The sequence below is a fragment of the Pipistrellus hanaki genome, assembly GCF_964339955.1.
Source record: "Pipistrellus hanaki genome assembly, chromosome: 13".
NCBI classification, from domain to species: domain Eukaryota; kingdom Metazoa; phylum Chordata; class Mammalia; order Chiroptera; family Vespertilionidae; genus Pipistrellus; species Pipistrellus hanaki.
Window position 1 is genome coordinate 38082590 of NC_140515.1, and position 13641 is coordinate 38096230.

General features: G+C 34.1%; 1 protein-coding gene across 1 annotated transcript in view; it reads left to right on the plus strand.

Moving 5' to 3' along the window:
* CAPN7 (calpain 7) overlaps positions 1-13641 on the plus strand; it is a 33280-nt gene that overhangs the window by 14915 nt on the left and 4724 nt on the right. The window contains exons 8-18 of the mRNA XM_084903303.1: positions 246-331; positions 2291-2384; positions 3014-3160; positions 5006-5112; positions 6006-6126; positions 8256-8400; positions 8536-8635; positions 8873-9008; positions 9805-9880; positions 12655-12800; positions 13535-13597. Of these exons, the coding sequence (XP_084759429.1) occupies positions 246-331; positions 2291-2384; positions 3014-3160; positions 5006-5112; positions 6006-6126; positions 8256-8400; positions 8536-8635; positions 8873-9008; positions 9805-9880; positions 12655-12800; positions 13535-13597 (1221 nt within the window). The remainder of the gene's footprint in view (positions 1-245; positions 332-2290; positions 2385-3013; positions 3161-5005; positions 5113-6005; positions 6127-8255; positions 8401-8535; positions 8636-8872; positions 9009-9804; positions 9881-12654; positions 12801-13534; positions 13598-13641) is intronic.

The following is a 13641-nucleotide window of genomic DNA, read 5'->3' on the forward strand; positions in this document are numbered from 1 at the left end:
TGCCTTTATTTATGCAAGGAATGCATCCATATTTAATTATTCTAAATTCATTGAAATAGTTTATTTGGTTTTTCAAGGATTTATTTGAGCAAAATTTGAGTTGACAGTATGACATTTCTATTTATTTCCTCCTCAAGCAGTAGTCGAGATATTTAGTATAAAAAGTCAGGTGCTAGGTGCAATGCTTAAATATTGTGGAAATGTTGACACATTAATGAAATATACTGATAAATTCTTATTAACAGACAATAGTATCAGATTGTTCCTTTGTCGCATCACTGGCTATTAGTGCAGCTTACGAAAGACGATTTAATAAGAAGTTGATTACCAGGTAAAAATTTATATTTGTTCCTTTACCCCTTTTCATATATTCAATAAATGTCTTAAATAGAAATTTAAAATGTAGACCTTTTTGGCTTAGAAAGTAAAAAGAGTGTATCACTCAGAATATTATGGCCCTTGTGTATTAAGCAGATGATTTGTGAATGTGAACAGATTTGCTAAAACAGAGTAAGAATATATGTGCATGTAGTTAATGTGTGAAGAATAAGTATGTCTCGAAATAAATGAAATTGGTCAAAGTAAAATTAAGTCATGTTTATAATTTCACTCACAATCTCGATCCCTCAGCCCAGATTGCGAGAGGGCACAGGCCAGACTGAGGGACTCCATTGGTGCACGATTGGGGCCAGGGAGGGAAGTGGGAGGTTGGCCAGCTGGGGAGGGGCCAAGGGAGGGCCCCCCCGGAGTGTCCGGCCCATCTCAGCTTGCTCAGTCCCAATCAGCCAGACCCCAGCAGCAAGCTAACCTACCAGTTGGAGCATCTGCCCCCTAGTGGTCAATGCACTTCATAGCAAGCGATTGAGCAACCCTAGCATATCATTCACATACTAGAGGTCTGGTGCATGGGTTCATGGACCAGTGGGGTCCCTCAGCATGGCCTGTGGGAATCGGGCTGAAACCAGCAGTCCAATGCTGCCTGCTACTCCTGCTCATCCTGGCCCCGCTGTGCCTGCCGTGGTCTCATGCCCAGTAGAGAGAGGCTCACACAGCCCAGAGGCATTAACTAGCCCTGAGCCCTGCCTCTGGTGCCCATCTGTCAGCTGAGCAGCACTCCCGCTGTGGGAGCACACTGACCACCAGGGGGCAGCTCCTGTGTTGAGTGTCTGCCCCCTTGTCAGTGTGTGTCATAGCAACTGGTCAACTGGTCATTTGGTCGTTCGGTCACTTAGGCTTTTATATATATAGATTAGACTTTGATTGGTTCAATGGATGACTGGACACTTAGCATGTTAGGCTTTTATTTTATAGGATTGTACTGTATAATAGCCACTATTCACATGTGAATATTGAATGCTTAAAATGGCTAGTCTGAATTAAGATGGGCTGTGAATGTATAGTAAAATGCATCAGATTTTGAAAACTTAGCACACAAAAACGTATAAAATAGGCAAAATATTTCAAATTTTTATATTGTAAAATATTTTGGTGATGTTGGGTTAAGTAAAATATATTAAAATTACTCTAACATTTAATATAAAATATATGTAATATGAAATAACATTTCTTTTGACTGTAACTGCTTTAGAATGTACAGAAATGTTACTGAAATTGTGTGGGAGGTTTTTATTTTTTAAAGTTTTATTAGCTTAAAATTATTTATTATAAAAATTAAGCTTCATAAATTTTTAATACAACTTTCCATGAGTGGTTTTTCTGTGTTAAATCCTGAAAGTATAAAGGTAAATTAGACACGGACCTTAGTTTCAAGCTATTTACCATCTTGGGTAAACATCATACATGTAAATAATGTGTGAAAGAAAATTGATACTGATTGTTTTTACAAGTATCTTACTGGATAATTTTGTGTGACTTTTATCAGTGTTGTTATAATTTTATCTCTGTCAGAGTTGTTGTTTGTTGCCTTAGTTGTGGTTAATTGAAATGCTCTTCTTTACTTGTTGGGGTCAATAGTAGATTATTTTATTTGGGTTAAAATATGTCCATTTAATAGAAAATTTATTTGAGTATATAATTTAACACTGAGCATTTTCATGAATATTATGAAATTTATGCCCTTCTGTGTGATCTCATAATTTATTCATTTGTTTACATTTAGAAAAGCACTTTGATTAGGGTGAAATTTTTTTCTAGGCCTACTTTAGAAAAATATTCTCATGTTTATTTTTATCAAATTGCCAAAACAATAGCACATATCTATAATATTTTGCATTAGTAGTTATGTTGAATATTAATGTTGGTATTTCAATATTTATTTTCTTTACAAAAGCATAATTTACCCTCAGAATAAGGATGGTGAGCCAGAGTACAATCCATGTGGAAAGTATATGGTAAAACTTCACCTCAATGGTGTCCCAAGAAAGGTGAATAATATCTTTGTCCACCCCAATCTCTTCTCTTCTCCTCTCCCTCTCCTCTGCTCTCCTTCCTCTTTCCTCCCCTCCTCTCTTGCCCCTTCCCTCTTTCCCTCCCCCCTCCCTGCCTTTAAATATTGAATAGGATCATTAAGAAATATTAGTTGTATAAACATTTTAAAAACATGTAAGCATTTTAACATTTCATTGATTTTTGAATCTGTGATATACATACTGCTATCAGTAACAAATGTTAATGATTTTTAAAAAAATAGAAATCATGACAAGAATAAATTTTTTTTTGTAATGGTTTTGGGAAAATTTATAGAAAGTTCCAAAAAATAATTATTTTAGATACACTGTACATTTCTAGAATCCCTAATAATTTTGATGTTAGATTCATAGTATTTAGCATGTGATTAGCTAAAGGTTATCTCTCACAGGGAGATTAGTGTGAACTTGAATTAAAACATCATATAACATTTTTAAATTGATTAGATTCTAGAAATAGGAAACTGTCATTACCTTAAGAGGTATATCATGCTATTTACTTTATCAGTATGAAAGATGCTTTTTTTAATAAAAAAGATTTTAAGTTATTTTATACCAACTAAGGAAGTACTGTTCTCTTTCCCCAGGTGATAATTGATGACCAATTACCTGTTGATCATAAGGGAGAATTGCTCTGTTCTTATTCTAACAACAAAAGTGAATTATGGGTTTCTCTCATTGAAAAAGCATATATGAAAGTTATGGGAGGATATGATTTCCCAGGATCCAACTCAGTAAGTAATAGAATGATCCAAATACAGACTTACATTATCTAATATGACTATTTTAAATTTGAATGATTATAGATGCTGTTTCGTTTAAAGGATGTGAAAACAGATAACCTCTGAATCATGTTTATTATGGAAGTATCTGTTTTCTTTTATAAGGTTAACACGTTGTACACTAAGTCCTCACTTAATGTCTTCCATAGGTTCTGCATCCTTATTTTATTTTATTTTATTTTTAAAATATATTTTATTGATTTTGTACAGAGAGGAAGGGAGAGAGATAGAAAGTTAGAAACATCGATGAGAGAGAGTCATCGATCAGCCGCCTCTTGCACACCCCCTACTGGGGATATGCCCGCAACCAAGGTACATGCCCCTGACCGGAATCGAACCCGGGACCTTTCAGTCCCCAAGCCGACGCTCTATCCATTGAGCCAAACCGGTTTCGGCAGGTTCTGCATCTTTAAACAAAATTACATATAATAATACCAATTTTACTATACAGTAGATCCTCGGGTTACATTGGAGATCCATTTCTATGGCGCCATGTAAGGTTTTCGCCATAAGTCGGAACCCATCTACATAAGCACCTACATGGAGCACATACACAGCAGTAATAAAGTGAAACAGTAAAAAATATTTAAAAGAAAGATAATCCCTGACCTTTACTTGTGGTAAATAAATAATAAAAAACATAAAGCACATATATACATGTCGAAATGACAGAACTTTTTTTATAAATAAATGGGAAATGGCGATGTAACCACAAAACGATGTACTTTGAGTCTGACGTAGCCCAAGGAATGCCTGGCCTGTAGTCTAATTTATATAAATGAGAATTAAGTTCCTATGGCATCTCTTCAACAGTATAATAAAATATTATTCAAGCGACTGCTGAATAGATTCAGTATTCAGGAAAGCCTATAATGTAGGTGTCTGCTATTATGTTGGAATCTAGGAGCAATTAATACAGTGTACATTTTCAAAAAGCCTCTTCCCATCAAAAGAGTGTGTCATATTGTATAGTTCTATATATTTTTGTGATTTGTAAACTCAGATTCAAGGACTTTTTGTTAATTTTTCCCAACCTTAACCTGTAAAATTGAGATATGTACCAATGTCCTTTAGTTGTATGAAGTAAATTACTGGGCTTACACCAGAAATTAGATTAGCACGATTTTCATAGGCTTAGAAAATGTATTTAATCTTTCTTAGCCTCTTTCTCACTAGAATAACGCCCACGTCTCAGAGTTGTAAAGAGTAAATGATAAAATACGTGCATATAACTCATCATGGTATCTGGATAATTTTGTTTCCTTAGTACCCAGCCTCCTTCATTCTTCTGGTGCTTATAAAGCTAGTCAAAGAATGCATAGGTCATAGGTAAATGCAATAAGATATTAAAAATTTTCCCCACCTACCCGCTCAATTGCCCTATCCTTCAAATATTCTTAGTTTATCTAATTCATTGCCCGTTAACCTACCCAATGCATCTTAGAGAATGAGAATATATGTAAAACATTTGAAAAGTAACATTTAAATAGTCAATAAATGGTAATTGACTATCATTATCATTATTATTAAAGCAGTTTTTTTCTGTTTTGTGTTTTGTGTTTTCATACTTATTCAGGGAAAGCAGTAAAGATTTTAGGAAAAAGATTGTAAGCTTGTGCTTAAATCCAGGTAGGAATATGAGTTAAGTTTATTACTGATAGAAAAAAACTTACTAACTTCTGGTTTATTCCTGTCAAAATCATTATATCAAATTAGTGAGATTTAACAACTACCCTGGGGATGTATTTAGTGCTTGAAAAAAAGATTGACAGATCTGAAATGTGTTTAATGTTGCAGAATATTGATCTTCATGCACTGACTGGGTGGATACCAGAAAGGATTGCTATGCATTCAGATAGCCAGACTTTCAGTAAGGATAATTCTTTCCGAATGCTTTATCAAAGGTAAACATTTCTCTCTCTCTCTCTCTCTCTCTCTCTCTCTCTCTCTCTCTCTCTCTCTCTTTTTTTTTTCATAGTAAAAGAGGTTGTTTTGAAATTTCATACCTTATTTAGAATGGATATTACAGAGACTGCCATTTTCCATTATTAGGGAAATTGTGTTTTTTAAATGATTCCTTTTACATACTTGCTACAACCAGCCCTCAGTTATCCTCACTGATGGATAGACAGTTAGCCAGGTTATAGATAATCTAAAACATTTGAATTTGAAATATCTAACATGGAAAAATTTTTTCCTTTCTTAGTACTTAACCAATTTGAAGGAAGGTGAGAAAAGAGAAGTCTGAGAACATAAAGAGGAAGATAACTTAAGCCTTAAATGATATATAGGGGAAGAAGTGGCTGTTGCTTTTTAGTTCATTTCATAGAATCTAGCGCAGCTGATAGATATAGCCCCCTTCAAAAACATTGATAACATATAAGGACTGGAAAATATCTACAAATACTACACATTCATTAATGAAACTAAAACTCAGTAATCTGATAATGAATATTACTTTGGAGTAAGTGCATTTGGCATTTCATGTCTTTATTTTTATTTGTAAATCATTTGAAAAGTTAGCATTTGTTTCTTTTCTTCATTGATAGCTTTCTACCTGAGAATTGAGCTGTCTAAAACTGGGTGGTGTGGGAGATGGGATAATTTTTCTCATAGGCTGTGAAATGGAAATGGAATTCTTGTTAAAGTCCTTCAGGGGGTGTTGGGATTAGCTTATTTTTTAAAAGATTTTAAATTTGTGGAAATTTTCATGTGAACCATTAGACAAAAAAAAAGATGGTGTGATCTGAGATGAAAATGTTTTTCCTTTAATCTTTGTCTATTGGGGTGGTTCTAGGTTTCACAAAGGAGATGTCCTCATCACTGCATCAACTGGAATGATGACTGAAGCTGAAGGAGAAAAGTGGGGTCTGGTTCCCACACATGCATATGCTGTTTTGGATATTAGAGAGTTCAAGGTTTTACCTTAAGTATTTTTCTGTTTTTCTTATTTGTTAATAAGACATTATGAGGATCCCAAATAATATATTGGACTTTAGAATACTGACAAATCGAGGTTTAGGCAAAGTTTTAAAAGCATTTCACCTGTTACATTAAACAACGTGATCTGTCATTGGGAATTATAAAATAAAAAGATGGGAAATTAATGACAGTGACAGCATAGATATTGTTGACAATAGAAATGCTATATGCCTCTTTCTCTTTTCCATGCAAGTAGAAGAGTTGAGGTGAATACACACCCCCAAGGTTTTGGGCAGCACATTAGTGTTGGGGTCAATCACAGTGTTAGACTCTAGAGCAGCGTTCGCCAACCGGCGGTACATGAGGTCTGAAAGGTTGGCGACCACTGCTCTGGAGCGTAGTAGACATTCAGTAAATACTTAAGAATGGATACCAAAAAAAAAAAAAGATATTTATGATTAAGAAACATGCCAGTAGGTTTGCAAGTGTTTCTTTCTCTTCTTGGTAGCCTTTGTATGCTTTCAGACCCTTTCTCTTGTGCTCAGGTGTTGGAATGGTTGACTTAATTACTTTTCATATTATTGATTATTTTTAACTGAAAAATGGATCTGTCCTATAGATTAGAAAATACAAAGATATTTAAGGAAGGATTCCCCCTCCCCACCCCCCCATGACATGGTACCTACGCTGTCTAGTCACTGGGAGGTTTAACTAACAATGTCTTTCAATTTCCCCTGCTTAAATTTATAGAAAGAATTAGTGATCAATCAGCAATGTGTATTAATAAGACTGATTTTCCTAGTGGCATATGGAATTACATGAATTATGAAGGCTGCAACATTAAAAAATTTATAGTTTTAAGGCTTTCTAAATCACCTAGTCTTTGTAGAATTGTCTTACTTTAAATATGACATAAAATTGACTATTAAAGAAAAAAATATGAGTTTATGTGAATTGAATAAACTGAAAGGTTTGTTTATGGCAAATTATATTCAAACATAAGCAAAATGTTGGGAATAAAGTTGCTATTAATATATATATAGATATATATATAGATATATAAATATATAGATAGATATATATAATTGTTAGAATATTTTTTGAGGTAGGTATAATAGGTGACAATATTGAGGTAGTGGCGCAAGATTTAAATTTTAGATAATGAAATGGGCAATATGAAAGTAAGCTTGAGTTTGAAAAAAATTTCTGAGATATAATTTACTTTGAATAATAAGACTATTTGTTCTGAACGATCAAAGGAAACTAGACAAATAACGTTTATTAAATAATAGGCACCTCTGGTTTGATTTGAAAATAAAGCATATCAAAATTCCTGATTGCCAGTAAAATAATTTCAAATAACAGGCTTTTAAGTTAAAAAATCACACAGTATCAATTCTACATGGCAGTTATTCTGTAAAGATTGAGGCTCTTTAGAACATGTGTAGATGGAGTAAGCTGTGGCCTGGTGACAGGTTCCTTCAGTCTTCACTGCTTCAGTCTTCACAGACAATCAGAGGAAGAAGCTAAAAAGGATCTGAAAGGAAAGGTAGTTCAAAGGGATCAGAGAGGGTCTTCCAGGAAATGGAAATAACATGAACAAATGCCTTTAGAGGTAAAATTGAATAAGAATTATTTATGGGATTCTGAGAGGAAAGACTAGACTAGACAGAGATGTTGGGTATGAAAATAGTGGGGCCAGTGTAGAGTAGGCTCTGACAGAACAGGAAATACTTGATGCTCTAAGGCAGCACTGCCCAACAGCACTGCCTGCAATGAAAATGTTCTCTGTGCTGTGCCATTCATTAACTACTAGCTACATGTGGTCCTTGAATACTTAAAATGTGGCTAGTGTGACTAAGGAACTGATTCTTAAATTTCATTTTAAGTAGTAGTCACTACCATATGAACTGCATAGCTCTAGAGATAGGTAGCCATTTGCAGTTTTTAATCAGATGTATGACATCTGAAAGTGTTAAAGAATATTAATTTCAAATTTATTTGAAGAAAATTGGTACGTATTCAAAACGCATCCTCCCGTGGAGAATGATACAACTTATGAAAATATGTTTAAAATGTTTTGTAACTTTTATGTTATCTCCTGGTTTTGTTTTCTTTTTAATAGGGGCTGCGATTTATCCAGTTGAAAAATCCTTGGAGTCATTTACGTTGGAAAGGGAGATATAGTGAAAATGATGTAAAAAACTGGACCCCAGAGTTGCAAAAATATTTAAACTTTGATCCTAGAACAGCTCAAAAAATAGACAATGGTAAATACATCTTTTTGTCATTTTAATACTACTTGATCTTTAAATAAATAACATGCTTTAATAATGTGAAATGTGTTTAACAAGTCATTTATCCTTAAGATATTTTTTAGATTAATAAAGATATCTAATTTTTAGGAATATTTTGGATCTCGTGGGATGATCTCTGCCAATATTATGATGTTATTTATTTGAGTTGGAATCCAGGTCTTTTTAAAGAATCAACATGTATTCACAGGTAACTTTTTTGCATATTTCAGAATAAGCTTTAAGTAGTCTTTTTTATTTAAAATAAAATGATTAATTTAGGAAGACTAGTATTCTCGTCATTCCCACATATGACTATCATCTAGTAGTTATTTTCTTTATATGCTTCTTAGTCATGCCAAAAACTGTAAAAACTAAACCTGGTAACTTAATTATATCTGAAACACATCACTTCATTATTTCCTTTTTTGTTGACTTGATCTTTTAGTACTTGGGATGCTAAGCAAGGACCTGTGAAAGATGCCTATAGCCTGGCCAACAATCCCCAGTACAAATTGGAGGTGCAGTGTCCACAAGGGGGCGCTGCAGTTTGGGTTTTGCTTAGTAGACACATAACAGACAAGGTACTGATACCCTTTTTATGGTATTCCATATAGAAACTCCTTTAAAAATAATTATACCATTGTGAACAAAATATGTATTTAATCATCAGCCTGTTTTATTTATATGGGTAGCTTTAAAATGGTATTTTCTTAGAGGAATATTTTCCTCCAAGGAAATTTTTCATTTGTAATCACACTCTTAGAAGTTTTATTCAAAAATCATCTCTGAAGAGCCCTAGCTGGTTTGGCTCAGTGGATAGAGCGTCAGCCTGTGGAATGAAAGGTCCCAGGTTTGGTTCCAGACAAGGGCACATGCTCGGGTTGCGGCTCGATCCCCAGGTGTGCAGGAGGCAGCTCATCAGTGATTCTCATCATTGATGTTTCTCTTGCTCCCTCTCCCTCCCCTCTCTGAAATCAATAAAAATGTGTCTTTTAAAAAGTCACCTCTGAAGAAAAACAGGGAGTTTATGCTTTTAGTGAGGATTTTCATGTTGATTATATATGATTTAGGCCTTTAAAATATTAAATTAAAATACGTTATAGAGGGAGTTGGAAATTTTGAATCATTAGGCCTGATTCTGTAAAGGGTAACCATGTTTTAATAGCTTTAGAGTCTTTTTTAATATATTTTTTCATACAATATGGTCAGTTTATTGGAATGACAATTTAATCCAGAAAAATAATTATTTTAATCACACAGAATAGCTGAAATAAATGCTTTTAAAATTAGAGGTGTTTTTTGGGGGTGTTTTTTTTTTTCCACTTAAGAGCTTTTGAGCCCATTTCTTTAATCATATTGGATTCTTTGTGCTTTTAGGATGATTTTGCAAATAATCGAGAATTTATCACAATGGTTGTATACAAGACTGATGGGAAAAAAGTGTATTATCCAGGTATGTTTAGTTATCCAGGCAAACATTCAAACAAACATTAAATTTTTATTTATATGATTAAGTAGAAAATTATATTTTATGGAGGTAATGTACAAAAAATTATGCTGATATACTAATAGAAACCACTCAAATAGATGGTTATTTATGCTACATATGTTTTGTTTTTGTTTTTAATAGAGTCCTCAGAAATTTGGGAGTTCACATTGTTGTGAGAGTTTTATTTCTAAAACTTAATATCTTTTTTGTCTGATCAAAAATTCTATGGTTTTCCATGGACTCTTGGATAAAATCTGAGTTCTTTATCCTGGTGTATGATTCTGGCCTTAACTTTCCTGTCACCCTTGATCTCATGCACCCTTCTTTTCACAGTACCCTCCGTGAGGTATGGCTACTCCTGAACACATTGTGCCCTTCTTGCACAGTCACATAGATGGCATTTGAAGATAGCACTGTATAAAATCGTCTATGGAGAGGGTTGTAGGTACAGGGATGAACATCCAGGACCTGACCCTTGAATTCTGTCATCCTAAGATTAAGCAGAGGCAAAGTTACCACAAAAGAATTTGAACAAAGTACCTGATGAAATAGTAAGGTTTCATATAATACAAGGGAAGAAAGTATTTCATGAGGGAAAGAGTGGCCATTACATCAATTATTATTTGAGAGGTCAAGTAAGATTAGAGAAGAGACATTGATTGAAATTAGCATCATGCACTCGTTGTTGATCTTGACAGGAACAGACTTGGAGGAGAAGTAGTGTGATTTGAGAAAAGGCTGAAGTAAGGGGCAGTTGTTGACAGTTCTTTCAAGAAGGCTGCACAAAGAAACGGGCAGTGGTGGGGAGGATGGGATCAGAAGTTGAGTTTTGTTTTGCTTAATCATAAAAAATCATGGCATTCTGCCCCATCACACTGTGTGTGTGTATCATGGATTGATATTAGCAGTCAGTATCCCTAGATATTCTTGAAGGGGCATGGAATATAGTACTCCAATAATAAATGTCTGGTTAAACCAGACAAATTTTCCATTTTCACATGTTGGTCATTATACAGCCCAAAAAGCACAAGTGTTCTGAATATGTTCCTAGCATTAAAATGTTTCACTGCTTTTGAATTTTAAATATATGTTACCCTTTTTACTTGGATTTCTTTATATATATATATTTTATTGATTTTTTTACAGAGAGGAAGGAGAGGGATAGAGAGCTAGAAACATAGATGAGAAAGAAACATCGACCCGTTGCCTCCTGCACACCCCCTACCAGGGATGTGCCCACAACCAAGGTACATGCCCTTGACCAGAATCAAATCTCAGTCTGCAGGCCTACGCTCTATCCACTGAGCCAAACCAGTTTCGGCTATTCAGATCTTTTTTAACAATTCTCCCTCTCTTTCACATACAGTGATTTTTGCCTTTGCAAGGTACTTCCTAGTTTGTAATTTTATTTTTATCATAGCACTCAGATAAATAGAACAGGCCTCATTGTTCCCCTTTTGACAGAGGAGTAAACTGAGCTATAGAAAGGTTTAAAACCTTGTTCAAGATCAGAGATAATGCTAGATTACACACCTCTAAGCATTAGAATCTTATTACCTGTTTGAGATTCTAAAATGTTTTTCGGCTCTAGCTGGCTTGGCTCAGTGGATAGAACATCGGCCTGCGGATTGAAGGGCCCCAGATTCGATTCTGGTCAAGGGCACATACCTTAGTTGCAGGGGTTGTAGGCTACTGGCCCTGGTTAGGATGTTTGCGGGAGGCAACCAATCAATGTCTCTCTCTCACATTGGTGTTTCTCTGTCTCTCCCTCTCCCTTCCACTCTAAAAAAAAATCAATTAAAAAATGTCCTCAGGTGAGGATTTAAAATAAAATGTTTTTCTAATAGATCACATTATAAATAGTGTTCCCAAGTAAGCCAAGTGATGCAGCACTGATCTAAAGTGGCCTGTGTATGCACATGTATGAAATGATTTTATGTCAGCTTTGATTAATGAGATTAATAAAAGTGTATATCAGGCAACATTGTAATAGCAAAATACTGGAAATCTGAATAGATTGTCTGGATAACTAGATATGGGTATAGATAAAAAAATGTTATATTCATACAATAGCATATAATATAGGCAGTTTTAAAAGGAATAAACCATATCTATAATACATCAGCATGGATTTCAAAAACATGTTGAGTGAAAACTAAAGATATAAAGACATAGATTCCTTTTTTAAATATATGCTCACAGATAACTATTACCCATACATTCCTTTTTAGGGAGAAGTGGGGTGTTAAAGTTTGAAAAAATGTCCATCAACTCCATCAGAGTGGAATTGGAATAAGACTAAGGGTGGTGGTTTAAATGGACTTCGTTTTATAAAGAAGCTAATATAGAAACAAAATTTAATTCTGAGTAGTGAGGAATAGATTCATTTTTCATTACTACTTTGTATCTTTTAAAAATTTTTCTCAAAAGAAAATAAGCAACTCTTGACTTTAAAATCTATTGGAGAAAGAGAGCAGCACAGGGCAAATAGCAGGGATTATCCTATATATCATTGAATGTATTCTACACTATTGCTTTTCCTTTATTAGAAACTGTTTAATTTTAAAGTTTCAAATTTATTATTTATAAACTTTTTAATTGAAATTGTAATTTTTTAGTAACATATTTAAAGATAGAATCAATTAAAGGGATGTCCATTCATTTAAGTATTTTTCCTACCATCAACCATAAAACTTAAATTTAAGTCTCCTTACTGTAAACCCACTGGTTTATTGCAGCTGACCCGCCCCCATACATTGATGGGATTCGAATTAACAGCCCTCATTATTTGACTAAGATAAAGCTGACCACACCTGGGACCCATACCTTTACATTAGTGGTTTCTCAGTATGAAAAACAGAATACAATCCATTACACAGTCCGGGTAAGTAACCAACATACAGTGGCAAAACAATAATATAAAGTATATTATGTGCTCTGCTTTGTAAGTGGGATTATCTACAGAAAAAGTTTATGAAAATGATTACCTATGTATTTTTATGTATATGTGTATCAATTCAATATTAAGTTATGTTTCTTGTATAAAATAATGCTTTTGAAAAGTAATCTTTTAATTTTGCATAACATTTTTAATGAGTTCCCCCCCCCACCCCCACCCCACCCCAGTAATAGTTTAGTCCTGAAGTAATGTGGTACACAGGACTAAATAAATTTACAGAGCAAGCAATAGAAATTCCTTTAGCCTACATAATACCTTTGTTGACTTGAAAAGATGCTGAATTTAGTGAAAGGGAATCGATTGCCTATTAACATTGCTAATACAAGTTGGGAAGATCATTGTAATTTTGTTCTGCATAGATTTGTATGCCATAGAGATCAGTAAAGAAATTCACTTTGAATAGATTTTTTGTGATGAAAGCAACATTGGGGAGCTACCTTCACTCTTCAGATGCAGAAGACAAGGCCTACAGAAATTGTGATTTGGCCTGAGAAAGTGAATACCAGATTTCCCTAGCTTCATTAAACCAGTCTTGATTCCAGGCTGCCTACAGAATGACTCTTATATGTGCCAACTAATTTTTTTAGCCTTCCTATATTTTTTTATCACTTTGGTATTTTTATAAGTATAAACTTTATCAGTATAATTTTTTCATCTAGGTATATTCAGCATGCAGCTTTACTTTTTCAAAGATTCCTTCACCATACACCTTATCAAAGCAGGTAAGAGAAATGTATCTTGGTCATGATCTCAGAGAAATCTTAGA